This window comes from Equus caballus, chromosome 19 (genome assembly GCF_041296265.1).
Source record: "Equus caballus isolate H_3958 breed thoroughbred chromosome 19, TB-T2T, whole genome shotgun sequence".
Classification (NCBI taxonomy): Eukaryota; Metazoa; Chordata; class Mammalia; order Perissodactyla; family Equidae; genus Equus; species Equus caballus.
Genome location: NC_091702.1, coordinates 46603245 through 46630401, shown reverse-complemented (window position 1 = coordinate 46630401; position 27157 = coordinate 46603245). Strand labels below are relative to the sequence as shown.

Sequence of the window (27157 nt, the reverse complement as noted above, 5' to 3'; positions counted from 1 at the left end):
TCCGCTACGACACACACCGCCCCCCCCCCCCAACACACACACGTCTCCTGGATGACATGCTTCTTGAATTGCAAATTGTATGTTTACGCTTAGAATGAGGTCTCACAATTTTGGTTGTCCATTGATGAGTGTTGCCTTCAGAATTGAGCTGAATGGTTTAATTAGTCCATCTGTTCTGGGGCTGGTGCACAGCTGTGTGAAGCTGATGACCGGAGAAGGTGGTGAGGTATGTGAACAGGTGGGAGATGAGGGACTTCCCTCAGGTGGCTGTCTTACCTGGCAGAACAAAGTTTCTCATGCAGTGTAGTCAGCAGGGACCAGTGGGGGTTGGGTGGCTGAGAAGCCCTCACTGAGTCCATTCAGATCTGGGGAGAGGCCCTGAAGTAAGGCGTAGGCCCCACATGGGTGGGATTGCTGACCGCCTTTGGCTGGTTGTTGAGCAGACTTGGCTGAGTATGGCGAGGTCATGGGGAGCTGTGAAAGCAGGTAAGGTCTCTGAGGGGCTGGTGGAGGGCATGCTGGAGGTGGCCAGGAGGAAGAGCCAGCGAAGGATGAGGGCATGCATCAGAATCACCTGTAAGCCTCCTTAAAACACAGATGTTCCAGTACCCGCAGAGCTTTGATTCAGTCAGGCTGGGAGGGGACTGGGAATCTGCATTTGTCACAGCTTCCTGGGTGATGCTGATGCTCTGGTCCAGGGACGACACCTTGAGAACCATTGGTCTAACAGGAAGGAAACCAAGATTAGATGAGTTCATGCGTGAGCACTTTGTAAATGGTGAATGGCAGCTGACAGACAGTTCTTATTAGAAGAATTTCTAAGTGCGAGAGTGTGATATTGCAGACGTCAGCACTTCACGGAAGCTTTCCCCGTCTCCCTTCTCCTTTCGTCGATACCCGGTCAGATTTCATACCTTCCTCAACATCGTAGCTCATTTTCCTCTCAGCCTGGTCAGATGGTCTACAGCAGGTGCCATATGGCACACTGTAGAGCTCTAAAAACAAAACCTTGCTTGAGCCCGAGGCAGAGATGCTGAAGTGATGATCTGGGGAGGGCCAGGAAGTCAGTATTGCTTTAAACGTCCCCAGGTGATTCTAACGAGCAGCCAGGCTCGGGGCCACTGATCCATACTGTGAGTTTATTTTTCTTCTTAAAATGGGCTGTCCACCGCCTACACTTCTGGGACGCGTCCTTTGTCCGGACCTCTCCATGTTGCCTCTTACAAGTAGTGATCTGTCCTTCCCGCCTGCCTGTCCTTGTCTCTCTCGATCAGCCCGTTTCCTGTTCATTCCTCTCCTTCCTCCAGTTCTCTGAGAACGCGTCTGTGATGAGGTCCTCACTTGCTGCTGAGAATTCCAAGTTACCTGGCTTATTCTTAGGCCACCAACAAATTGTGCTCTGTCAACACCTGTGTGAGGACTTCAGGTAACAAATGGTTCCCGACATTTTTGTCTTTCAGTGATGCAGAGAGTAGAAAATTGTGCAAGAAGATGAAGGTTGACCTGAGCCCGAAGGACAAAAAGGTTGAATTATTCCATTACCAGTAAGTACACGTGGGTATTTCCAATTTCTAAGTAAGTGCTGAAAGCTTTCATTGGTATTGTCAGTGAACAGGGATTTTTAGTTAGATTAATTTTATTTCAGAATGATTTTTTTCCTGTGTTTACAATTATTTCTTTTAAAAATCCTGAGCTGTGTCCAATAGCTGAATCTTAAGATGCTTCAGGAAACCAGAGGTATGCATCTTCACAACCATTCCTAAAGTTAACACCTCTTTCTCCTCATTTGACAGGGATGGTGCATTTCATACTGAATATAACCGAGCTGTGACATTTAAGGTAAATTTACCTCCCTCATTCTCAGCAGAGGTGGAGTCTGAATGGACCCCAGAAGTCTGGCAGGTTCTCTCTGAGAGAACAAAGGGCAGGTTGCACAGATAGCTCTTCTGAATGACCTGAGGGATTCTTATCTCTAGAGCACCTGTCAGCAGAATATCTAGAGAAGGTTGTAACTGTTACCACGGTGGGAATGACTGGCCTTGTACATGGCTTGTGAATCTCTCCGCAGTTGTCTACTGAGATGTGTGACATCCCACCTCTCCCCCTCAAAGGCCTGGGTCCCCCTTTGCTGTGGCTTTAAGCCCTCCTTGATCTCTGTGGTCATGTCCCCAGTGGTGGCCCACAGGCCAGAGGGGACTTGCTGTGCCCAGGTTGCCGCAATGTGCAGGACATGGCAGCTTGGCACCTTTGGGCTGATGCAGCTTGTTCCAGATGAGATGCCCATGTCACTGGGGCGTTCGCTGCTACAAATGTAATTTAGAAGAAGAACGAGTGTCACTGGAAGCCTGGGTGGAGATCTGTGACCTGCAGGTGCTGTCCTGTTACACAAAGCAGCTGCCCCGCCCTGAGTCCTTTTGCTGCCTTCGGCTTCTCCTCGTTCAGCACATGCATTTCCTTCATCACACATCTTCTACCTCTGGCCCAGGCAGTGTGCCCCTGCCTGGCGGGGGCCATCTGTTTCTTCTGTTCCGTGAGATGTTAGACTCACTCAGACTCTCATGCTTCTCACACTGGGGTGGACCCTGGGCTCCTCTCTCTATCTGTGCAGCTGTCTCTGCCCCTGTCCCACTGCCTCTCTCCCCCCATCTCCCTGGTCATTTCTTGTTTATCCACCAACACTTGTTCTTTTTTAAGTTGCTGCAGCTTTTACCTTATGCAGACTCAGCTGATTACTCATCATCTTAACACCCACTTAGACACTTAGAGAAAATTCTACCAATTAGAGTTGCTTAACCCCTCCTATTCTGTGTTAAGACATCAACTGAAGTCCTTGGAGAGAACACGTACTCCCCAGGAACATGGTTTAGCTTGGTGGGATGGGGAGGTGCTTATGCAGTGATGGAAAGAAGAGACAGGGGCTTTTTGGTTTGGGAGGTTGTGTTCAGTTTTTATTTAGCCGGCCCTCTGAGAAGTCTGTCCTGAGATCATAGAGCAGGGCCTAGCAGCTGCTTACAACTGTAGTAGCAGGAGAGGAGCAAGGAGCCCTGGTGCTCTGAGCTTGCCTGGGTCGGGGAAGCCGAGTTCTGCCCTTTGTCTGCCTCCTTACAAAGACCAGGTGTGTAGGAGCTGCTCGCTCTCCTCCTTCCTGTGATTTCTGCTTCAGCAAGCAGGGGGAGTGGGCTGAGCATCGTACGGAGTCAGAGTCTTTAGCGGAGAGAGAACATCCTTGGTCCCAGGGTCCCCAAAGCCTACTAGGACCATCACGGACTGGGCTAGAGTCCAGGAGTTCTCCAGGGCAGGGGGATGTGGCCTAGTGATCCCGTGACTCCCTGATGGCTTCTGCTTTTCAGCAGAAGCAGCCAAGACCAAAGCCCTCCTTGGTCACGGACTAGTTTTCCTTTCAGGGTTTCTCCTGGGCCCCTCTCTCTCCAAGAGAGACAGTGGAGCCTCTGGCAGGGCGGGCATACAGTCTCAGGCTCATGCTCTGGCTACTGTTGCCATCATCCTGTATGGTTCAGCAGGGCCTGGTCACAGGGACTGTGCCACAGCCCCTGGAGAGGCCAGCAGCCAGATAAGTGAGGGTGAAGAGCAGGAAACTCAAAGAGGGGAACTTCCTGTGTAGGCGGCCTTTTGCTTGTCGGCAGTCTGTCCAGAAAAATTCTTGGTGTGTGAAGTGGTGAGGACCAGAGGTGCTGGGAAGCTGAAACTCAGATGGCTCTCTGATGACCTTCTCCTGAGGCCCTGGAGCTGCGAGTATGGTTTCCCAGCCATGAAGACATCCTGAAGACCCAGGGGTGGGTGTGGGCCATTTCCCTCAGGTTCAGAGCACCCCGAATAGACGGCTGGGTGGGAGTTGTCCCAGGTGCTTCTCTCTGCAGACTTTCCCACCGGAGGTCTTGTCAGTTAGACCGATTCGGAGAGAACCTGTGGATGGGATTATTCATCCATCCATCCGTAGAAGAAGAATCTCCACCTGAAAAGCCAACGATTGCTAGTATGAAAATTTCATTTGTTACCTTAGGAGAGGCTATCTCTTTCCTTTTTCCATCCACATCATCTTTTCTCGTTGATGCTGAGGGGGCTGCGCATAGGGGGCTGGGGAGGCTGGTACAAATGGCCCTTCTTCTCTCGCCAGGGGGCATTTCTCAGCTCCATTTGGATGGACAGGGAGCATTACCTGAATGAAATCCTATGAAGTCTTGCCTGTCTCCCCTACTTCTATAGTGGCTCTTTCTAAATAGGAGTTGCCAGAAATAAGCCTCAGTGAGGTCCTCTGCGTGTGACCAGTGGATGGGCTGAATGCACAGCCTCACTAAGGGGGTGTTAACCTTTCTCGCCTCAGACTCCCCTACCCCCAGCAGACACACCCAGATCATCATCTGCTCACTGGAGCTCCATCAAAGTGGACAGAAGTAACAGAATGTGCATCAGACGGGGGACACTGAGGCCAGCTTCTCCCCTGCAGGCCACTTGGAGGGGTGGAGGCTTGGCTGGTTTCTGGTCCCCATTCCTGGCTCTCGCAGACTTAGAGCTCCACGTCCCAGAGTGAATGCCTCCTCTGTCCTGGGCCAGTGACACGGCAGGTGGGGAGGGGAACGGAGAGGGACATACCCCCCCCATGTGTCTTCCCCGAGGGGAGCAGAAGTTTGAGTTAATTGTCCACCTGACAAAGGCTAGTTAAGTGCTTTATCGAAGGTCTTTGTCAGATCTTCATCCTGGGCCGTCTAGAAGGGAGCTCTTCAAGGAGAGAATACAGCAACCAGGTGGCCACAGAGATGAGCACCTTGCCCTGGGGCTTCCTGGTCTGAGCCCCACAGAGGGTGATCAGGATTCAGCTCACTTCCAAGTCATTGTAGGTCACGAAATACCAAACAGGTCACAAGTAGGTATGGTTACCTGCTTATGCAATTGACAGTTTTAGTGGCTGCATGAATATGGAAGTCAATGCTTTGGACAGGACTGGAGACCTTTATTCAAACTGATCAGAGATACTTTCTGGAGGAGCTGAGATTTAGTAGAAGCATGAGTGTCTCTGGTTTGAATGAGCCAACTAATTGTCTCACATTTCCTCTTTTTTGTCCTGAAGAAGCATGGTAGGTATGGATCAGTTGACCAGAGTGAGGTGTTGTGTGGCTGAAAAGTCCTGGTGGGGGTGGTGGGTACATTTTTAGTGCTCTTAGCAGTGCTGTCAGTGGGTGGTGGAGTGGCACACCCCAAGAGTTTGCCCATGTGCCACGTGCGGTCCCGTTCCAGGCAGCGGGGTCTCCAGGCAGGATAACAGGGCAGCTTCCCAATTCCCCCAACTCCCTCTTTCCTGGCTAAAATGAGTCTTTCCTTCTCTCTTCTTTTCCTCAGTCCTTAGTGGCCTTTCTGAAGGATCCAAAAGGGCCCCCGCTGTGGGAGGAAGATCCTGGAGCCAAAGATGTGGTTCACATTGACAGTGAAAAGGTAATTTATTCCCCATCACTTCTGATGGACACGGGAAGCTTCCCCAAACCAGGGTCTCCTGAGGAGAGAGGCCCAGGGACTGAGACGTGGGAGTGTCCGGAGCTGGGCCAAGGCCCTGATATCTGCGTCGTCTTACAGCTCGTGAGGGAACAACCAGATCATCACAGGCTAGCTGCCTGAGAGCTTCATTTGTTTTTCGCTGCCTTATTTAATGTATTTTAATGTATTCAGATTTTTCTGAAAGGAATATCGATTTAAATGTCCTCTCCTTAGTATGTAATCTGATTGTTGCTGGGATTGGCTTTGTGTTTTTTTTTTTAAGTGGGTTTTGGTTTTTGGCTTTTTTAGAGAATCATCTGAGAGGTTTGGGTTGGATTCCCAGAGACTGGGGTCAGGACCCTACAATTCTGAGTCGTTGTGTAACTTTGAACAAATTATTTACCCTCTTCAGCTTCGCTTTCTGGATTTGGCTGGGGTGGGGTGGAAGGGTGGTTCTGATTCATAGTCTCTGTACGGCCTTGACCCTTCTTCTTTCGAAGCCTGTCCTGTCGAACCTGAGTGTGCTTTATCCATGTGTACCTGTGTGTGCGTCATGCACACGTGTGTGCTTTGCTTATTTGGCTCTGCCTTCACAAAAGGATGGGCAAGATCTTCTCTGTTACATTTCAAGTGATCTGTGAGGCAAGCCGTGCTTTTTGTAGATGGAGGGAGAATGTTCTTATCTTGATAACATAAAATGTACCTTTTATGTTCCTCTGCCTCCTCTCCCTTTTCATTTAAAATTATTGACTCTTGATGCTTGTTAGCCCAAAAGAAAATGATGCCGTTTGTACTTCCTGGGGGAATCCTGTGTGATCATCGTGGTCTAACCAAGAGGGTCTGTGGTGATTCGACTGGAGGGGCTGGCGTCAACATTTCTCTGAGATAGAAAGTGCCGGTATTCTTGGACAGAAGACAAAGCCTTTTCAAAAAGCTCGTTGGGGGCAAGGGAAGAGGGACAAGTGTCAGGAGGTGGTGGCCTCTGTGCCTTTAGCTATGAAAAAACAGCGTAACTGATTGTTGCTCCTGGTAGATTTCATGATAGGGCGTGTTTATAGCCTCTCTGGAAGGTCATTGTCTGCTGCCTCCCTCCCCCAAATCTTCATGGCCTGAAACTCCTAAGATTACTCTTCTCTAACCAGAAGTATTCAGCAGAAATATTTTTTCCACACCTGTAGGCAATCCTCTTGTTACACTTTGTGTTGTCTTCTCTCCTGTAGGAGTATAAGGTACAGCTGCTTTCTGCTAATAGAATCCCCACATAAAATTACCAAAAGTTCCAAATTCACGTTTGAATTGCTGATTCATATTAGCTTAGGTTTCCACACTTATTGAAGGTAATTAAGCATCCTCGAGTGTAATATAATATTTGTTACTACTCAGGGTATGAAACCAAATTGCTGCAGGCTCAGAAAAACCTTTTCTTCTCGGATCTTTTGCCAGGTTTTATCTTGAGAGATTCCAGAAGATCATGTTCAAAGTGTTTGCATCCTTCACCCCAGTCAAGGTCAAAGATCTTGGTTACTAATTCTGCCTTAACCCTCTAGTTATGTAAACAAGAGTCAACATCTTCAGAATTTATTATAAAATGTTTTAAATTCCCCAAAAATATTTGTAATCTTTTTTATCCAACTGAAAATGATAAATAATACATATTCATTGTTGAAAATTTAGAAAGTACAGTTTAAGCATAAAAAGCTTAAGCATAAAAGAAAAAAAAACCCACTCCATCCTTTCCCACTGAGAGATGCTCAGTGCTGGTATTTTCTGCAGCCTCACAGACTTTCAACATAATGCATACATAAATGTTTTTACTCAGAAAAGTGTCATTACATTTTATGTGCTCTTTTGTAACTTGCTTTTCCCCCCACTTAATGTAACATGCACATCTTATTGTAACATTAAATATTCCTCGTCATCGTCTGTAACGACGCAGTAGTGTTCCATTGTGTGGGATGGACCATCATCTATTTACCTAATGTCTTGTTGCTGCCAGAAAGCTGCATTTTGAAATTTCCTCTTATTTTTCTTATTATTCAAAAGAGAAAAACCTCTAATTTTCTTCTCTGGAAACTGGTTAGAGGAGCTTATTTAATCAAAATATGCTCCGTCATCGTGCTTCTCCACAGTCCTTGATAGATGTGCTCTTTCCCGAACATCATTGACTCGCTGGAGGAAGTCTCCATCAGCACTGTTGTGACCATTTGTCTTTGTACATTTATTGTATTTATTTAACAAATAATTATACATTGCGTAGTGATGTGCCAGGCACTGTTCTGAGGGTTTTACGAATACAAGTGATCCTTTTAGCTTGTAACCTTCTGGGGGGTGGGGGCTCACACCTCATCCTTGTGCTCTTGTGTGCACAGTGGACTCGTGGGGACGTGGGCAGTGGTGGTCAGGCTGGGGCTGGGGGAAAAATTAGCGGGTGTGTGTTTAACCCCGTGTCACAGTGGCAAGCAGATCCCATCTGAAAACATCAACCCCACCACAGCAAGACGGCTCCATAGATCACATGAAGAAGGGGCTGCCGGGTCTACAGCCTCATGAGATACAGATAGCTCCTTGCAATTTTCATTGTTCAGGTGAAGCTTCAAGTAAGGCTAGTAGCCTGGTCCTGACTACTTCATCCCACCAAGTGGCCTTGGGAAAGCCATTTGTCCCCCAGGGCCTCAGTTTCCCCATCTGTAATATGAGAGGGTAGTCTAGAATGGATCGTCTCTGAGGTTCTTTCAGCTCCTCACATGCCACGACTCTGTACTGGATCCCCTGCTCCCCAGGTCAGACTGTGGGGTTTCTGAAGTGCTCGCCCCCCCCGCCACCACTGTAGGTCCCTGCAGGGATGGTGCCTTCGGTACTCTCTTGTCTGTGACCTGCGTGTTCTCTGTTTGTGCCTCAGGACTTCAGACGGCTCCTGAAGAAGGAAGAGAAGCCGCTCCTGATGATGTTCTATGCACCCTGTGAGTGACCTTTCTCCTTTGGGCTAGAGTTGGTTGTTCAGACTCTTGGGGGGCAGCTGGGAGTTGCAAGGGGGTGCTGGGAACTAGCCCCCGGTCTCTCACCTAGGATGCCGCTCCCCGTTGCTCACTCTAGCTCTCCGTCTGTGCCTCTCTTCCTTCATGTTTGCCTTTTCATCTGGCTCCTCCCCTCCTGCTGTCCACGTCAGTTTTTCTCTCACTAGAATCGGCATCCTTCTGCTGCTTCACCCCGAGCTGCACCCAGCAAATATATGGGTCCCTCTCCAGGTGCCTCCGCCTTCCCCTGCCCCTCTGCCTCCCGTGGGCCTGGAGCCCCTTTCCTGCCAGCTGTGTGCTTGCTGGAGCCACACCTCAGCCTCGGCACATGCTCTGAGGTGTACCTGCTGCTCACCGTCCAGAGCCTGGCTGGCCTCTGGGGCAGCCACTGGTCCAGCTCTGGCTCCTGCTCACCTTGCTGGTGCCACTTGGAAGGACCAGGGAGAAAAGGGCCCCGGACTTGGGTTCAGTCTCTGTATGAGGCAAGAGGCCATGGGAATACAAGATCATTGAGATGACAAGCAGAGACCTGGGTTCTGATTCCAGCTGTGCCACCACTGAGCTGGGTGACCTTGTCAAGTCCTTCATCTCTGTGCCTCAGTTTCCATTTCTTTAAGAGAAGGGGGTTGGATCAGGGCAGTGGCTTTCAAACTTTTTGACTGCATTTCACAGTATTAAAAATATTTTACCTTGTAACCCAGTACTATATGTAAATTATATGTAAATAAGCTGAAACGGGAGTTTCACAAAACTATACTTACCCTTACTACATGCCACCCACTTTACCAGATCTGGTGCACGCTGATCTTTTCCTTTCTCTTCTGTTTTATTTAAAAGTTACTGGTTTTTCCTCCTCCTTCATAACCCTCTAATAAAGGGTCAGCAAACTATGGCCCATGGGCTGGCCAGCTTTTTTTGTAACTTAACTTTTGTTGGGACACAGCCACATCCGTTCGTTTCTATGTTGTCTGGCTGCTTGCAGGCTACAGCAGCAGGGCTGAGTGGTTGACCGTGTGCCCGGCAGAGCCTCAGCTTTTCCCTGTGTGGGCTACACCTGCGTGTGAATGGCCCTTCCCACAGATTGAGAAGCCCTGGATTAGAGCCTGTGGAAGGCCCTTCGAGCCATGACTTAAGGAACAGAGATGCCCCTCAGGCAGCCAGAGCCTACAGGCTGGAGAGGGGCTGGGTGTGGTGGGAGGTGGGTATGTCCAGGCGTGACTGTGGCTGTGGTGGGCGGCATCGTGTGGCACCAGGCTCTGTTTACTGTGGAAAGCCAGCTTCCATTCCCCCTCCCTGAGAAGCTCTTTGAGAAAAGGCCCCTCCCATCTCCACCCTGGTGACCGCACCTCCCCAGCCGGATGCCTTCTGTGAGGCCCTGGTGGGTCTGTCTGACCCCGGCCTGTGGCTTGTTCACTGTGACAACAGTCTCTCCTCAGCCCATGTTGATTGCTAGGTGTCCTCCCACCTGAACTCCCCCAGACACTGTGCTTGCCCCAGGGCTGTGCCTGTCTGTGGAAGAAGCCCTGCTGTGCCACTTGCGGTTAGACCCAGCTCTGCCCAGAGCGGTCTGCAGCTTACCCCTCGGTCGTGCTCTTTAGGAATGTTCACTGGTTGCTTTTCCCCTTTTTCTTTCTCCTTGGAGGGATCTTACTGACTCCCCAGCTGTGAATTTCAGGAATTGTCCGCCTACGCAGCCCCTTGAGGACCGGCCTCCTTTGGTTTATCTCAGCACCGTTCAGGACTCAACATGCTGGTTAAATGAGACAGAGTGTATGCCAGGGCACAGTACACATCACAGGCTGGGTCATGGCATAACCGTGCGGGTTTCAGTGTGATGACACTGGTTAATCACTTACCAAGAGTGGTTCACCAGCAGTTTGCCCCTGAATGTGTGTGCCACCACCCCTCATGCCCCAGACTTTCTGCAGCGTGCCCAGCCCACTCCTCAAGTAGACAGAGATGGGAGCATAGTTGCTATCTTTATGTAACAGAAAGCTGGGGTGGGAGAAGTTAGGTTCCATGTAGGTGTCACAGAGCAATTAGTACTGGGGAGGGAGGGTGAAAACTCAGAGCTGTTACCTTCACACCTGCGGTGGAGGGGCCAGGTTGGATGGCCGCCTCCTTTTGTTGTTGTTTTTAATGAAACAGACTTGTGCTTTTATTACACAATCAAGCCTTCATGGCCTCATCATTCAGCTTATTCCTGGGAAACACACCAACTCCCTAACTGGGAAGCCTTTTAGAACTCTGATCCTTTGACCACATTAGGGGTGAATGAACCCAGAGGCAGTGGGAGCCTTTAGTTGTGACAAGGAATCTGGGTCCCCAGGACCTCCTGTTTGTTCAGCAAATGTCAGTTGACTGAATTAATGAGAAAATAAAAGGGCTAACTGATCTAACTTTGGGGGTTTGAGAGAGATCATTAGTCTCATCTCTTCCCCTGTCTCCCCGTTAAATCAGTTGCAAGATACACTCAGATAGGGTCCCAGTGCCAGCTCTGTTTTTGGTAAAGGTCAATTAGAAACTGGCGTGGCCTATGGCTTCCTATTACTCTTCCATCACCTCTTTGCCCCGATAACTTCTTCAGCAGTGCTGCTGGCCTCCACCCACGGGCACAGCTGGCTGACTTACCACTCATTTAGGGAGCGTGGGGAATGATCTCGCTCCAGACAGGCAGAGCTGGAGGATAGAGGCCATACTGGTGGGGACAGGTAATAAATTAAGCTCCTGCCTGATGAATGTGGCCCAGTGGGTGTCGGACTCCACCATCTCATCTCGTTACTGGGTAAAGAGTGGGTGAAGGCCTGCAAGTGTGCCCCCTCATTTTCCCTCCGGGGCTGTGGGATGACATCCTCGTTCCCTGCGGTAGTGTTTGCCCACCATGGAGCAGGAGGCAAACTCTCAGGCCTTGTGTTGACTGAGCCTCTCTGCTGGTTCCTGGCCCCGTCGGCCCTCCCAGGTGTTGGCTCCGTCCCTCAGCCTGTAGGGCAGGTGCTGTCTCCACTTCACAGATGGGGAAACTGAGGCTCAGACCACTTATGTCAGTAGCCCAGGGTCACACAGGCAGCAAATGGTCATGGGGAATTGCAGACCTGGGTCTCATTCTCCCCGGAGCCGAGCTCCTTCCTCTGCCGTGTGGCCCCGCATTGTCCCTACCTCGTGGTGTTCACCTGGTGGAGCACGGGCATCCGGTGCAGTTCGTGTTGTTGTCCCTGTTTCCCTTCTCTCTGTGAATCCCCACGGTGGGAACAGAGTTGCCTGACAAGTGTCACATTCCTTCCTTCACGACACTTGTGGGGTCCGTGCTGTGGTGGCAGCTGCTGGGGAGAGGCGCATCTTATCTTCTGAGTGCAGATGCTGTGGGGTCACGCTGTGGCTGACCTTGCAACATCTCCTGTTCTGCTGAGTCTCCCTGAGTCTGAGCCTGACCTATGGCATGAACTTAAGCCCAGGTTTAATGTGCCTTAAGATGTGTGTGCACCCATCTGTCTGCCAGGCAGGAAAGTTGGGGAGGGGGCCATGGGCCTTTTGAGAGTTGCGTGTCAAAAGAGCCTCCATCACTTCTTGTAGACTTGGTGCTGGGGACGTTCCGGTGGTCCCAGGGGAGTTTTGACCTGCCCACAGTTCTCCAGTCTGTGTCTGGCTCCATGGGTGAGAGCACCTCTCTGATCCGAATTACTCTGCCCACGGCCTGCCAAGGTGTCAGCCAAACATGCATCAGAGCTTGTCAGCCTGCTGCCGCATGGCCCGTGCCCGCTGTGCCGTGTTGAGATGAGATCCAGCCTGACGCAGGGTTCCAGGCAGCTTTGGTGTCTTCAGCCTTCAGATGCGTCTCAAAGCCTGTTTTGCAGCAGAGCGGCTGTCAGAAAGAGTAGCAGCCTGGCATGTCAGAATTCCTCACGTGTGAGGAAGCTGGCGCTTGTGTCCTGCACGGTCACTGCTGATACGTGGCCTGCTCTGGTTGAAGGAGAGGGGTGGGTTTAAATCAGGGTCACTTTGAAGTAGTAGTGGGTGTTGGTGGCCTGGCTATCTTGGCTCTGAGTCCCCCCAGGCTTGGGGGGCTTCTCCACCCCAGGAGAGGAGTGTGACTGTGGCGGGCCACAGAACCCCAGAGAGGGTTGGCCCAAAGACATCACAGAATCCTCTGACGTCAGAGCTGGAAGGGGCCAGAGGTTGTTGGTCCAAAGCCCTTCATTTGTCAGAAGGAGCAGCAGCCCAGGAAGAGGAGGTGATCTGTCCGGGGCCATCCAGCAAGTCGAGGGAAGATGAGAACTTGAATGTTCTGATCCTGGCCTGGTGCTCTTCCCATGGGGCCAGAGCCAACCTCTTTCATGCCTGGCCTGCCTCCGGTCACCCCACAGTTATTCTTGTTAATGAAGGAAAAGGGGCACGAAAATCCCTAAGTCATTGCGTTTGTCGTTGTCCTTTTTCTGTCTAACGGCATTTGATACAGGCTCATTGCAGCCCCTGACTAGGCAGTGGGGGAGGCTTTTAGCTGAGCATGAAGGGGGTGCTTTCCTGGCACGTATTCTGGCTCCTCAATTCCTGTTGAACTCGTCATTGGCTCTAAATTATTCAGTGCTTTGCCCTTCTCCAGCTGTGTCCCGTTTGCTCTATCAGTCCCACATTTATTGAGTGACTGCTGGGCTGTGTCCTGTTTCATGCCATGGAGATTGTAAGCTCCGTGGGGCGAGGGCCTCTGCCTCCTGTCCTCTGTGTCCCCAGAGTCTAGGGCCATCCTGTGCTTCTGGAGGCTGGATAAGTATTTGTTGGCAGAGGTCGGCCTGAGGGGAGCGAGGGCCGAGCCCAGGAGCCCAGCTGCCACTGTAACCGAGTTTGGTTTTCTCCTGCCTGTGACTAGGGTGCAGCATGTGCAAGAGGATAATGCCGCATTTCCAGAAGGCTGCAACCCAGCTGCGTGGCCACTCCGTAAGTGGGGCCCCACGGTCCAGGGGTGGGTCGCTGGCTCTTGGACTTCCCCCCTCACCTGGGAAGATGATGGAGGAGGGGCATAGGGTGGGGGAACTGTAGGTTTTGAAATCATGAGGACTCACCCTGCTGCTGCTGACCCTGCTGCCCTGGGGCATGTGGACAAAAGATCTGTCCCCAGTGAGTGCTGGGAACTCCACAGAGTTGCTGGGACCCGGCGAGTTTGGTGCCTGTCAAAGGCCAGTGATGAAATAGCCAGGAAACCAGCAAGAAGCACCTATGGTGTTGCTGGGAGGCCGGGGCCAACATCCCACCATCAGGGTCCAGCATTAATGGGGCTGTGCTCCAGAGTAGGCTGAGGCCCCAATGCCAGGGAGCCCAGTGGCACAGAAAGGGGCCTGGTGACAGCAGTGGTGGGCCCAAAGCACAGGTGTGTTCACGAGGCAGTCTCCTGCCAGACTTGCCAGGGCTCTGTGGTTCCTGTGGAACGGTGGAAACCACAGCAGGAAGAGGTAGCCCAGAGCGGGAGCTGGGACCTGAGCATGCAGGCATTCTCTGAACTAGAGTGTGCGAGGGTGGGGGCAGACAGGGGACAAGGTTGTCTCAGGGACACCCCCCTTCAGGGGACAGGAGAGGGAAGAGGAGTCACTGAGGAAATGGGCCTCCAGAGAAGTAGGAGCAAGCAGGATGGTCAGCAAGGGAGGAGGGGAGGGCGTGGCCATCAGACCTCACCACGTCCGAGACCACTTCACTGGCTGTCCTTTCCTGGCTGTCTCTGTTTCTCCCACCCTGCCAGGCTTGTCTCTTCTGTGCCATGTGTTTGTCCTTTTTTGTACTTTGAGCCATGGAGGTTTTGGGTTTTTTGTTTGTTTGGTTTTGGGTCATTTTTTTTTTTTTGGTGGCCACAGAAAAATAACTGCTGGGTCCTCTAGGGAGCGTGGAAAAATCCATACACCTTTCCTGAAAGGTCATTGGGAGGAGCCGTCCAGGGGCGTTGGCCAAAGTCCCATTGAGGGAGTTCTGAGGTCTTAAAAATGCATCATGATCTTTATGGTCAAGTTAAGTTGGTGATTAGTTCAGAGTCAATTTAAAAAGTTGAAATGGCAGCACCTGGGCATGGCGACAGCCCTGCTAGGTGGCTACAAGATTGGCTTGCAGAGAACCAGTGCTTTCTCTTTTGACCTCATTCTGGGACAACAACAAGGTCCTGCCTGCTTCTCACTAATGAATTTTTAGCAACTTGCCTGGAGACGTCTGGCCTTGGGGCACACACACATCACTCTGGGAAAGTTCCACTTCGCATTTTGGAGCCTATCAATAGGTACTACATTTTAAGATTACTTCGCCTGGAGAAGAGACTTAATTACTCACAGCGTTCTCCCTACCTGCACCTGCATGCACTTGGAAAACTGCTCAGCTCCACTTCCGAACTCTGCGGTGCTGTGGGAGGTAAACAGCTCCAGCCCCAATCAGATCACGAATTACGCTGGCCAGCCCCACCAAAGCAGACGAGGTCTTGGTGCCAGTCTCATGCACCTTCTGGAAGATTCTCAGCCAAATCTGCATCCACCTGCCAAACTCAGCGTTCCTCCAGGTCCCTCCTGCACTCCTGCAGAGCCCGTTCCTGCCACACATGGCCGGGTCTGCCCATCTTTGCTTTTGTTCTAGATCACTTTGTTCACTAGTTGATACTAATTATAATATGATTATCTTATTTTAAGCTCTATATTTACATTAAAAGTGATGTTCCCTTTTTCAAAGGCATTCAGAGCATCAGTTACTAAGGACAAAGTGGGAAAGACGTTTGTGGGATGGGGACCTTCCTCCTTGGCCCTAGGCTCACACCAGGCTTTCACAAGGTTAGCTCTGAAAGTTACTTGGGGTAAGGGTATTCGAAAAAAGGACAAAAACAGTTCCTGCTCCTCCTGCCTGGGCCCAGGTTGAGAAATGTAAAACATGACCCTCCCGGTTCACTGGACAGTGTTACAGAAGTTGATAGGATTATCCAGGTACCGGGAGAGCCTGGCTGGTCAAGCCCAACTTTGGCAAGTGTTAGTTACCTCGGCCTGAGGCATCTGTGTTGTGTGAACTTATCTGTTTCCTTGCTTCTGTATTTTCTTGCTTGGGGTTTGGTTTGTTCTGTTCCCCCTTAGTTTCTTAGGAAATCACCTTTTGAAAAATTCTCTTTCCCAGCTCCATGAAGGGGGAAGGGTCCTGGCCATCACGGACACCACCCACTGCAGGAGGCCTCCAGAGGCCAGGCTCATGGTGCGGCCACAGCTCCCCGGAAGTAGGGCATGATTCCTTTCTGTCCTCACACACAGGGCAGAGATGGGCTGCTAGTCCCCAGAAATCAAGAGCTTACCCCTCCTGTGTGCTGAAATCTGGCTGGATTAGTGCCTCCTGTCTCCCCGTCATCTCTGTCAAAGAACTTTGAGCCCTTTTCAGCTGGTCATGTCTGTGGCAAAGGTCAGAAATCTTCCTCTTCTACAGATTTCTTGGAAGGTGTCCAACCTAATGATGTCATTTAGACAGAAGCCAGGCCAGGTCAGGGATGCACAGCCTTTGCCATTTTCCAAACTCAAATCTGCCTCTGTTTTGCTGTCATTGACGTTTGGTGACTCATCGGCATCTGTCCCATCTCCTCCTGCTAATTGACATCCTCCTCAGCAGCCGTTGCTGCTCCCTGTCTCAGCGCAGCCATCAGGACAAGCCCATCCCCCTCCATCTCCTCTTCCCAGCCTTGCTGGGTGTCGACGGCCACACTGAGACTTTGAGCTTTGCCCCGTCTTTTGGTGACCTTGGCCGTGAAGGGCCCACCGTGAGATGGGTTGGTAATGGTGACAGGTTTGTGCAGATCAGACTCTGGTGCTGGCTCTCGCTGACCAGCTGGGAGATCTTGGGCCAGCTTCTTAGCTTGGAGCCTCTGTTTCCCCATCTGTAAAATGGGGGGATAATGCCAACCCTGCCCACCTCACTGGGTTGTTGTGAAGAGGAAATGGTCTGGTGTGTGGAGACAGCTCTAAAACCTACAGACCTGGAGCCGGCCCCGTGGCCAAGTGGTTAAGTTCGCATACTCTGCTTCGGTGGCCTGGGGTTTTGCCAGTTTGGATCCCAGGCACAGACATGGCACTGCTCATCAGGCCATGCTGAGGCAGTGTCCCACATAGCACAGCCAGAGGAACTCACAACTAGAATATACAACTATGTACTGGGGGGCTGTGGGGAGAAAGAAAAAAAAAGAAGATTGGCAACAGATGTTAGCTCAGGTACCAATCTTAAATAAAAAAAATAAAACCTACAGACTCTTCACAGATACGATGATCAATCCCCCGCCCCACTGCTCTGTGCCTCTTGTTCCCCCCACTTACTAAATGGGGGTGCTCCCAGGGCTCTGCTTTCTCACCTCTTTTCTTTTATATTAGCACATTGGAGCACCGGCCTGGCGCTGTGCTCTGCTTGTCTCGTTGTGGTCTGTCCCTCAGTGATTTTTCCACATCCATAGCTTCAACAAAATGTAGCTCCATGGAGCCAGAATCCTTCCCCTAAGCTCCAGTACCACGTGTCAGACCACTTGATATCTCAGTCTGGATTTTTCTCCCCGTGTCTCAAATGCAGGATGTCTAAAATAAAATTCAGTACCTTTCCATCTAGTAGATGCCAGCTTTCCTTCATGCCTCGTCCCGAGTACCCAGTCCTCTGCCACGCGCCTTCTGCCTGGGCCTCATCCAACATCTCCCCCCGCACTCCGCCATCCTCTCTCTGCCCACTGTCCTGGTCGGGCCCTGGTCAGCACGCACAGGATGGTCGCCAACGACTGCTGACTTGTCTCCCTGACCTGTGACTTCCCCCTCACAGCCCAGCTTCAAAAAATGCAGCTGGGAAACCCTCAGTACCTCTCCAGCACCTCCTGAGTAAAGGCCTGGTTCTTAGGCATTAAAGCCTTTTCCAAAGTGACCTCAGTGAGCTCGCCCAGCCTTCTCTTCCTGCGCCCTTCTGTGTGCCCGTGGTCCAGTCACACTGACACAGCCCCGGTTCTCCAGCCACTTCTCGCTTTGTCTGGCCTCCGTTTTCTCCTCCCGGAGTGTCTGTGGGAAGCTTACCCTCCGTGGATCACTGGCTCACGTGCTGCCCCCTGTGAGGCTTCCCTCGTTGTTCCCGTCAGACACGGGCTGCACGCGGGGAAGGGCACGTCGTGCCCACTGAACGGCCCCAAGCCCACATGGCTCAGTGTCAGGCCTTGTGGCCTTAACTTCTCCTAGAGTGACACCAGTTTTGCCTCATTTGGCTTTACCAGCTCCAAAAAGTAGTTATACTTAGTTGTTCAAAAAATATTTATCTCATTAACTAATAAATGCCCCCCAAATGGTACAGAAGTGCTACAGAAACTCAGAGAATTAAGAGCTCACCACAAGCAAAGGTGGTTTGGAAAGGCTGCCCAGGGAGGTGGGATTTGATTAGCCTTAAAGGATGGATGTGTCTTCGCTGGTGCTGAGAGATGAGGAATGGGCATGTTGGGCAAAGGGACTAGGAGGCACACATTAGGGCCAGGAGAGCACAGCATGTGTTCTGGAGACGTGAGCCTCTTAGTAGTGTGAATGAAAACAGCTGACATTTGTTGAGTGTTAGTCTTTACTTGGGTTATCTCGTTTAATCTTTACAGCAACCACAGGAGGTGGTTGCAAATGAGGAAACTGAGGCACCGAGGCAATGGGACTTGTTCAAGGACATGTATCTCCGAAGTGAGGAGTCAGAATTCAAACCCAGTGTCCTCGCCCTGAGCCCTTACTCCTCGCCACTATGGCATATTGCCCGGTGCAAGGTGCCTTAAAGAGCAAAGTGTCCAACATCCTCCCTTGCAGAAACCTCAGACTGTCTCATTCCTGCGAGAATAAAAAATCTAAGACTCTAGCAGGTATATAATGAAGGGTTTTATAAGAAGGGAGAATCCAGACATGAGAGAGGGAGCATATGGTCTTTGAATGTGGAGTTAGCCGTTAGCCTGTATTCAGTGGAATTGAAAGGTTTTGTGCAGGGAAGTGATGTAATAAAAGGGGAGGATGTGGAAGATTAATCTTGCAGCGAATGTGCACCGACACTAGGGAGATCAATTAGACATAAAAAATGAACTTTAAAGCAGACAAATATTACTGGAACAGGCTGCAGAGTCATTCTGGGGGAATGAACAGAATGGCTTTTAGAGAGTTCCAGGGCTTCTAGTAAGTTCTATTTCAGGCTTATTCTCCCTGTAATCTTTGCAGCATCCCAAAATGGGCTGGGGGTGGGGGGGAGTCAGTGACTTAGCAATCATTTATTGTGTGCCTACTGTATGCCAGGCATTGTGGCTGGGTACTTAAAACAGTTGGAAAGACTTGTTCAGACGCCTCCAAGGAGGCACAGGTGGCACTGGCAGGATTTGGTAGGAAATAAAGAACTTGACAGTTATTGAGGTTTTATGCCAAAACTTCTAGCATGGGTTGTCTCATTCAGTCCTCTTAAGAGTCCTGTGACATCTCATTACCCATGTCTTCCAAACAAGGCACCTCCATGAGGGTGAGTAACTTGCCCACGATCACATGACTCCTAGTGGAAGCAGTCTTTCAGATGAAGTCATTGTCCACTGAAACTACTATTTTCCTTTTTCTCTTCCTGTGTGTCCTGATGTATTCTTGAGCAATTCAGCTTCCTGGGTGACTTCTCTCTGCTTCTGTACCTGCTTCTGGCTTTTTTGAACTTCCTTTCCCCTCTCCTGTGCCACCCTGCTTTGTGGAGCAGCCTTCCTGTGTCTGTACTCTGTCTATGTTCTCTTTTGTTTTTTTCCCTGCTTTTTCTCCCCAAATCCCCCCAGTACATGGTTGTGTATTTTAGTTGTGGGTCCTTCTAGTTGTGGCTTGTGGGACGCCGCCTCAGCATGGCCTGAGAAGCGGTGCCATGTCCATGCCCAGGATCTGAACCAGCAAAACCCCAGGCTGCTGAAGCAGAGTGCGTGAACTTAACCATTCGGCCATGGGGCCAGCCCCCTGTCTGTGTTCTCTTATGAGAACAGATTCAAAGTTCTCTTTCTGGGCCTCCTGAGCCAGCCCTGGAGAAGACGGTTCCTGTTCCAGGAGAGGGGTTTTAGGGGACTCTATTCTGGTTGTTCTTAGCACTTAGCCCTTTCGTCAGTAACACAGCTACCTAAAGTCTCCTTTCTGATTCAGGGGCTTGGGATGTGGATCCCAGCAACCAGAACATGTTCAGACTTTGGAATGATGGTCGAATGAGGCCATAGATGAGGGCCACAAACAGGAGGAAGAGTTGGGGAGCCCTCGCAAGGTCTGGAGGGTGAAGAGTTAGGCAGGGGAATCGTCCTGAGAAGCACAGTCTCTCCTTGGCCACATATGAGACGTGAAGTCTGAACACGTCACGCATGAAGCCCAGGCGGACACACTGAGGACAGGCCACGAAGTAGCTGGGCAGCTGTGCGCAGACGTTGTGGAGTGGCTGAGTGGGTCTCCATGAGTGCTCCCTGAGTTGACCTGGGCAGAGAGGAGGTATAATATGGACCGGGGTGGCAGTGGCCCCACTCTTGGCCCTGTTTTAATTTGGTAGCAAGACCCGGTTTCTTCCTGAACCCTTAGAACTTTGTTTTTGCTCTGGGATGGTTCCTCTTGCAGGGCAGGTAGAGGGCAGTGCCTGTGTGGAGGACAGACTCAGGCCCAGAGGCCTGCCTCTTCCAGAGCCCCCAGCTGTCGTTCCTAGCTGGCTTCACTTGCCTTCTCCGCTGCTGCCCTGGATGTCTGGACGGGCGGCACATGGACAAGGGAAGGGCGTCTGCCCGGCAGAGGGTGGACCCGTCTGTTCTCCCTTTGCTCCTAGGTGCTGGCCGGGATGAACGTCTACCCCTCGGAATTTGAAAACATCAAGGAGGAGTACAATGTGCGCGGCTACCCCACCATCTGCTATTTCGAGTAAGTCCCCTGCTTACCTTCTGAAGCTCATTCTCCTCCATGATGGTGTTTGCACGCTGGCTGAGCCCTTGCTGTCTTTCCACGTTTCACAGGAAAGGACGGTTTCTGTTGCAGTATGACCACTATGGGTCTACAGCGGAGGACATTGTGGAGTGGATGAAGAAGTAAGTTGGGTGTTTGCCTCAGGGGGGTGCCCAGAGGGAGGGGCATTGGCCAGGCCCCATGGTGGTGCCTGGTGGCAGGCTCTGGCTGGAGTTTGAGGAAGAGAATGAGGATGCACTGCCCACACAGCTGTTTCTGGGTTGCGTCTAGGTGAGGGTGGGGGTCTCTGTGCGTTTAGGATGCAGGAGTTGGAGGATTGGCTGTGACTTTGGCTGTGATGACTGCATTTTAAATAGTTTTTCCCCTTCCTATCTCTCTGATGGGTAGAGATATTTCTCACCCAGGATGTCAGGTTTGAGAGAGGTTCCACTGCAGGTCTCTGTGTAAATAGAATTGTCACTTGAACGCGTCTTTCAAACATAACACTGTGTGAGGTGCTGCAAAGCTGCTGAGAAACATGCGAATGCCTTGGGTTTGCAGGGTGCTTTGCCTTCACCACGCGCTCCCCACAGATGCTGCTGCACCGCACCCTGTGGTCCCTGTGTTGTGATGTGATTGGATCCTGGTAACCCAAGCACCCCTCACCTGCAGCCCCTGCCTCACTAGGCGTGTGACTTGGGCGTGATGGTGGGTCCCTGACTGGTGTGTTGGACAGGGAGTCTGTCTTCCCCAGCCCTGCCCCACGACCAGAGCTGGGGAGGGGCCGCCTCTCCTGGACCCCCCCTGGGCCGGCCCAGCTTAGGGCTCACCCTGCTTGCCTGGCGCTTTGCCCATCAGGTTTGGCTCTTACCAGGCACTGCTGGTGTGTGGCTATTTGTGCATGGTTTTTGGAGTAATAACAGCAAACATTTTTGGGTTCCACTTCTGGCTGACACCGTTCTAAGCACTTTCTGTGGGTTCTCACTTAATCCTCAGAGCAGCCCTGTGAGGGAGATGGTATGATCACCCTTACAGGTGGGTAACTGAGCACAGCAGTGAAGTCACTTGTCCCAGCCCCTGCGGCTCCCACGTGGCAGGGCCAGGCTTGACCCCGGTTGGCAGCCCCCATGGTCCAGTCCGCTCCCCCGAGTTCTGCTCCGAGCCCCTCAACATCTTCCTGTTACCAGCGTGGTGGATGTTTATTGACATCTTTACCTGAGGGGCACAGGATTATAGAATTCGTTATCCAAAGATAAAGAGGTTGAAATGTGTATTTTTAGAATGGGAAAGGAGGGTAAATTTTGTACCCAAAAAAACCCCCCATAAGAAACAAACTGTTAGATTCTAAAGGTTGAAACTCTCAGTCTTCTGTTCTCTTGGTTCCCAGGGGCCCCAGAGATGAAACACAACGGCAGCGCCGTGTTTGCGTAGCGCCCTTTATTTCTTGGAAACATTTTCACATCTCTGTCCCCGTCTATTACCTCGTTTCCAGCCCTGGCCTGGGAAGGCAGCTCCCTGTTCTCATGTGTTGGTCGTCCTCATGTGGGCCTTCGTGCCCCTGTTTTCCTTTTTCATTTGATAATAAGCATGTCCTCTCCTCCAGCCAGATATATCTCACTCTGCTTTGGGAGAAGGTTTCAACAAACAGCAATCTCATTTGTCACCGGAGCATAAAATCTGCCTGCTTCTCTCCCCTTCTCTAACCTTTTCTGGTTTCAGAATACACTCATATGTTTTTGGAAGGATACAGTCTGGTTTTTAAAAAAAAGTGTTCAGAATTGCTTGCTAACCCTAGACAAGGGGAGCCCATCAGTGGAGTTTCTGAGACAGGTTATTATCTCCCCCCCGGGGCCTGTCACTCTGCCCCCCACCCCCTCCTCTCTGCACACGGCATCCCCCAGCTCCTCCATCAGCCTCTGCTCTGGCCTGCTGGAACCCCAGGGCTGCCTCCAGATCTCTGTCCTGGGCTGGCACCTCCCCATCTCCCACCTCCCCCTTCCTCCCTCTCCTCACCCGATATGGGAAGGAAACCTTATTTGTAGAATTTTTTTTTTTTTTTAAAGATTTTATCTTTTCCTTTTTCTCCCCAAAGCCCCCCAGTACATAGTTGTATATTCTTCGTTGTGGGTCCTTCTAGTTGTAGCATGTGGGACGCTGCCTCAGCGTGGCTTGATGAGCAGTGCCATGTCCGTGCCCAGGACTCGAACCAACGAAACACTGGGCCGCCTGCAGCGGAGCGCACAGACTTAACCACTCGGCCACGGGGCCAGCCCTGGGAAGGAAACCTTATTAGCAGCTTCTGGTTCACCCTTGGTCTCCGAGCTGAGGTTGGTGGGGTAGCTCCGGGGAAGGGAAGGCAGTATTATTCTGCCTGGGCAGCCCCTTTCAAGCCACCAGCCCCCTGTGATCACTGTGCTGGGGGCACACATCGGGGAGCAGCTCCTCCCGAGGCATGACTGCAGCCCACTCCTCCAGCACGGGGGCGGCCAGGGAGGTGACCTCCTGAGGGACCCCCAGTGAGCTGCCTCATGTCATGCCTGGCAAGAGCTAGTGATGTCACTGTGCTTCCCACTGGCTTAATCTTTAAAAAATATTTTCTGACTTTTAAGGCTATTCAAATGAGATATGTTATTATAAAAAAACTTAAAAATATAACAAAAACTTAAAAATAAGCAAAAAGAAAAGCCCCCCCCCCCCACTACCCAAAGATAACATGTTGTGATATTGTGGTAAATTTCCTTCCAGATTCCCCTCCGCCTATACCCAGTTCTGCATGTGGTTTTCCTGTGCCAGGTGTTTTAAGTCTTTCCCAGATTACCATGAGTCCTGGCAGGTAGCAGCCACACCACCTTTCCTGCTTCCCTGGGCCTCTCCATTGGCTGCTCATGGCTTATGGCAGCCAAGTGTAGAAGGATGAGGGTGGACCCAGCCTTGCTAATTCTCCAGACGCTTTCAGAAGCCCAGGAGGGAAGAGCCTGGACCCCACCCTCAGAGTGACCTGGTGGTTGGGCACGGTGTGAGTGGGCACAGTGTGGGACCACTGGGGAGCCCCAGTTCAGAGTGTCCCAGGGCTCTGGGGTAGCTGTGCTGATCGTGGCAGGTGTGGCCGCTTGTGTTCCTGACAGCTGCATCTCTCATTCCCCCCTCTCAGAGTTCACACTGCTGAGTTGAGCTTGGCAGGTAGAGTGCAGAAGTGGTAATCCACTTTGGCCCAGCTACCCGTTCTGCGTGTGTGTTTTTAGATGACCAGAAGCGAACTGAAAACAAACACAAACAAACAAAACAAACACAAAAACAAAAGCAAAACAAAAACAAAACGGTTTTCTCAACTTGCAGATGCTTAGAGTTGCATCTTCTCCATGGCACAGGCACCCACCTCAGGCAAGGATCCACTGGGTTTGAACTTCCCGGTCCTGAAGAGCCGGGGAGATCACAGTCCCAGGATTGGGAGGGAATGTCAGAGTCAGTGAGCCCGCCCCCAGCAGTTCCCTTTCAGTGTTCGCGTGCCTCTCGGAGAGATGTGGGTACCACAGTCCTGCTCAGACACCTCAGAGAACAGGGCCTCCGCTTGTTTTGAGAGGTTGCTCGCTTGTGTTTGAACGGTTCTCATGATTTAGGTTATGAATGATGTCTAGGAAATAGATTTAGAAAGTGTCTCACACCCATTATCTGTCTAGTTGTTCCTAGAGGTGGGTAAAGAAAAGCCTGCAAATACACTGTCCTGTAGACGTCTTAAGTCGAGTTGGTTGCCCGAGTCCCTAGGGCTGGTGAGTGGAGGGAACAGGACTCAAACCCAGGTCTTCTGACTCCCAGTTTGGCTTCTTTCCCTCTCACCTGCTGCAGGTGGAACGTTCTTCTCTCGAGCTGAAGTTTCTTTCTCTGGAGCTTCCACTTATGGGTGTTGGTTCTCCTTTTGGGAACCATAGAAAACGAATCTTAATTTGTCTTCCCTGTGCAGTCTGAAATACTTGAAGACAGCTATTGTGCTCCCCCTGTCTTCTCTTCTCCAGGTTAGGCCCTCCAATTCCTTGAACCATTCTTCTCTTGAACCATTCATCATTTATTCAAAAAGCATTTATTGGGAATCTGCTGTGTGTTAGGTGCAGGAGATAAAGAGATAAGAGGGAGTCCCAGTTTTCAAGGAGAGAGATAGTAAAAAGCACAATTTGGTATTAGTGTTTTGGCCTCAGAATTCTACTCCATCCCTCTCTTTCTCCTAAGTCCTCTTACCATTGGGCCCAGCTCTGCGATGCTCTCCAGAGCGTAAACTTCCTGTTGTCTGCTGAGGGGGAGAGGGGATCTCACCTGGCTAGAGATGAGGGGCAGGATCCGAGGGCCCAGCGGCTCAAGCTTTCAATGTGCCTTCTGTTTTCAGCCCAGGCCACCGCCCTGCTCCAGGAGGTGGTGCCCCGGGTCCCTTGCAGCCTTTGCCTTGCCCCCCAGTGCAGTTCTAGGGCCCTGCCCCGTCTCCACACCCAGCACTGCGGGTTTCCACCGTCTGTTCTGCAAAGTTGGTCTTCTAAAATTGTGCTGACCTCTTTTTCTTTCTTTGCTGTTGTTTTCTTTCCTGTTCTTTTTGCTCCTGTGGGTTTAATATTTTTTTTTTTAACTCCTGTACTGTTATTTTAGTGGTTTTGGTGTGTCTTCTCCTCCATGTTTAACTAGAAGTTTCTCAGGCGCTTCCATATGTTTGTGCTGCTGCTAAGCCATGGCTTCTCCATTCTGTGGGTGTGCTCTTGCTGGATTTTTAAAAGTTATTTGAACTTTTGAATAGATTCCATTTACATAATTAAAATAATTTTTTTAAAGATACTTAAAAATTATACATTGAAAAGTCTCGCTTCCACCTGTTTCCTCCGTCTTATTCTCCCTTCCACCCCCTAGAGGTAACAACTTTGATAAGTTTCTGTATGCAGATACAAGCAAATGTGAATAAGAATTTTTTTATCTCTCCCTATTTTATGCAAAAGCTAGCACATGGACTGTTCTGTGCGCCCCTGCAATCTATCCACATCAGTGCATGGAGGGCATTCTTGTTCTTCTTTACATGCTCAGCCCTCCGTTGTGTGGATGGACTGCAGTTGACCTAATCATCTCCTACCAACAGACACCGGGTTGTTTCCAGTCTTTGCGCTCACAGATGATCTACAGTGCATAACTTTGAATGCATGTAATTTTCTTTTTCTTATCTTTTCTTTTCTTTTCTTGAGGAAGATTAGCCCTGAGCTAACATCTGCTGCCAGTCCTCCTCTTTTTGCTGAGGAAGACTGGCCCTGAACTTACATCCGTGCCCATTTTCCTCTACTATATACGTGGGATACCTACCACTGCGTGGCTTGCCAGGCAGGGCCATGTCCACACCCAAGATCCAAACCCACGAACCCTGGGCCGCAGAAGCAGAGCGCGGACTTAACCACTGGGCCGGCCCCTGAATGCATGTAATTTCGATGTGTGCAGGTGTATTGTAGAGATGAATTCCCTGAAGTGGAATTGGTGGTGTTTTGAGGGCTTGGTGCTTTGAGCCCAGGTATAGGAACTAAGGTTTTCTCGTGTTGTTCTGGGACCATTGTCTAGCTGGTAACTCATGCCAAAGCATGATTTTTGCCACCAGCCCCCTCTGATGTTGGGTGCACACGGGCTGAACGTGGTTTGCCCTCTCATTGCCACTTTCCATTTTTGGGACCAGGGTGGCTGAGGGAACCAGCAGGGCCCAGGCAGAAGTTCCAGAGAGGGTTTCTGAGAGTGATGTCAAACCCCACCCAGGGTGGGGTGGGGGTGGTGGGTTCCACTGTGTTGGCCACGTGGCGGGGTGGCAGGTCCATTGAGTTGGCCACGTTGCTCTCGTGAATTCTCAGCCCTGGACGCTTTACTGTGGGCTCTCAGACGCAGGCAGCACTGGTTGTCTTTTCATGTTCGTTGTCCCGAGGGAGGCAGCGTTGAGGTGCTCTGGCAGAAGTGCTTGTAGCAGTAAAGCAGCTGGGAGTTTGTGTCACCAGCAGTCTTGTCCTCAGCTTTGAGTGAGACAGGACACCTGCGAGCCTGCCCCTCAGAGCAGCTGGTCACGGAGATGTCAGCCCGCGGTGATCCTGGGTGAAGCAGGCTCCAGGGTGTGCAGCTGCGTCCGATGGTTTGCGGCCAGAGGTGCTAGAGAGGGATTTGGCCTGGCCTCCAGCCCAGCTGCAGCGCCCGGCCTCTGGGAGAATTGGATCACTTTGGTCCTGGTCTCCAGGATAGCCTAGGCGCTGTCACAGTTGGGGTGCCCAGCCTTGTCCCCTTGGCCGCACTCCTCCTCATCATGAGCCTCCTCCCACGCTGGTCAAGTGAGCGCAGCACCACCCCTCTGGCCACCTCCCCAGCCCAGCCCCTTTCCTGGCCCAGATTTGTCTTTCTCAGACCCCTGTCCTCTCTCCCTCTCAGCCCCACATGAACACCCCTCTCTCGCCCTCTATTATTTCCTCTCTCCCTCCCTGCCCCGTGGGGACCACTTAACATAACAGTGAGCTTTTCCAAAGGTCACTCTTGGCTGTTGCTATTTATTCTTGCCAGTTTGCTGAAAATTTGAAAGAGCTTGAGAAGCTAACAAACCCCCAGATTCCCGGGAGGAAGCGCGATTTCTTGAGCTGCCTAGTGAGCTGTAGCTGAAAGCCACTATTTGTAATAGGATATCAGCTAGGCACTCCTGGGTTGAGGGGGTGGTGGAGGTGGGCAGGGCCAGACCCCTCACCCTCTGTTCCTCCACCAGGGCGGTTTCTGGTG

General features: G+C 51.2%; 1 protein-coding gene and 1 long non-coding RNA gene across 2 annotated transcripts in view; one reads left to right on the top strand and one right to left on the bottom strand.

Annotated features, from left to right (window-relative positions):
• The window catches only part of PDIA5 (protein disulfide isomerase family A member 5), an 89265-nt gene that overhangs the window by 32261 nt on the left and 29847 nt on the right, over positions 1–27157 (top strand). Inside the window, exons 4-10 of the mRNA XM_001500185.7 lie at positions 1461–1544; positions 1794–1839; positions 5356–5448; positions 8387–8447; positions 13363–13430; positions 20289–20380; positions 20473–20544. Of these exons, the coding sequence (XP_001500235.3) occupies positions 1461–1544; positions 1794–1839; positions 5356–5448; positions 8387–8447; positions 13363–13430; positions 20289–20380; positions 20473–20544 (516 nt within the window). The remainder of the gene's footprint in view (positions 1–1460; positions 1545–1793; positions 1840–5355; positions 5449–8386; positions 8448–13362; positions 13431–20288; positions 20381–20472; positions 20545–27157) is intronic.
• Positions 64–10275, bottom strand: LOC138918989 (uncharacterized). The gene is made up of 2 exons (XR_011428824.1): positions 10080–10275; positions 64–3973 (listed from the first exon to the last, which is right to left on the bottom strand). It is a non-coding gene; the product is annotated as an uncharacterized lncRNA (long non-coding RNA).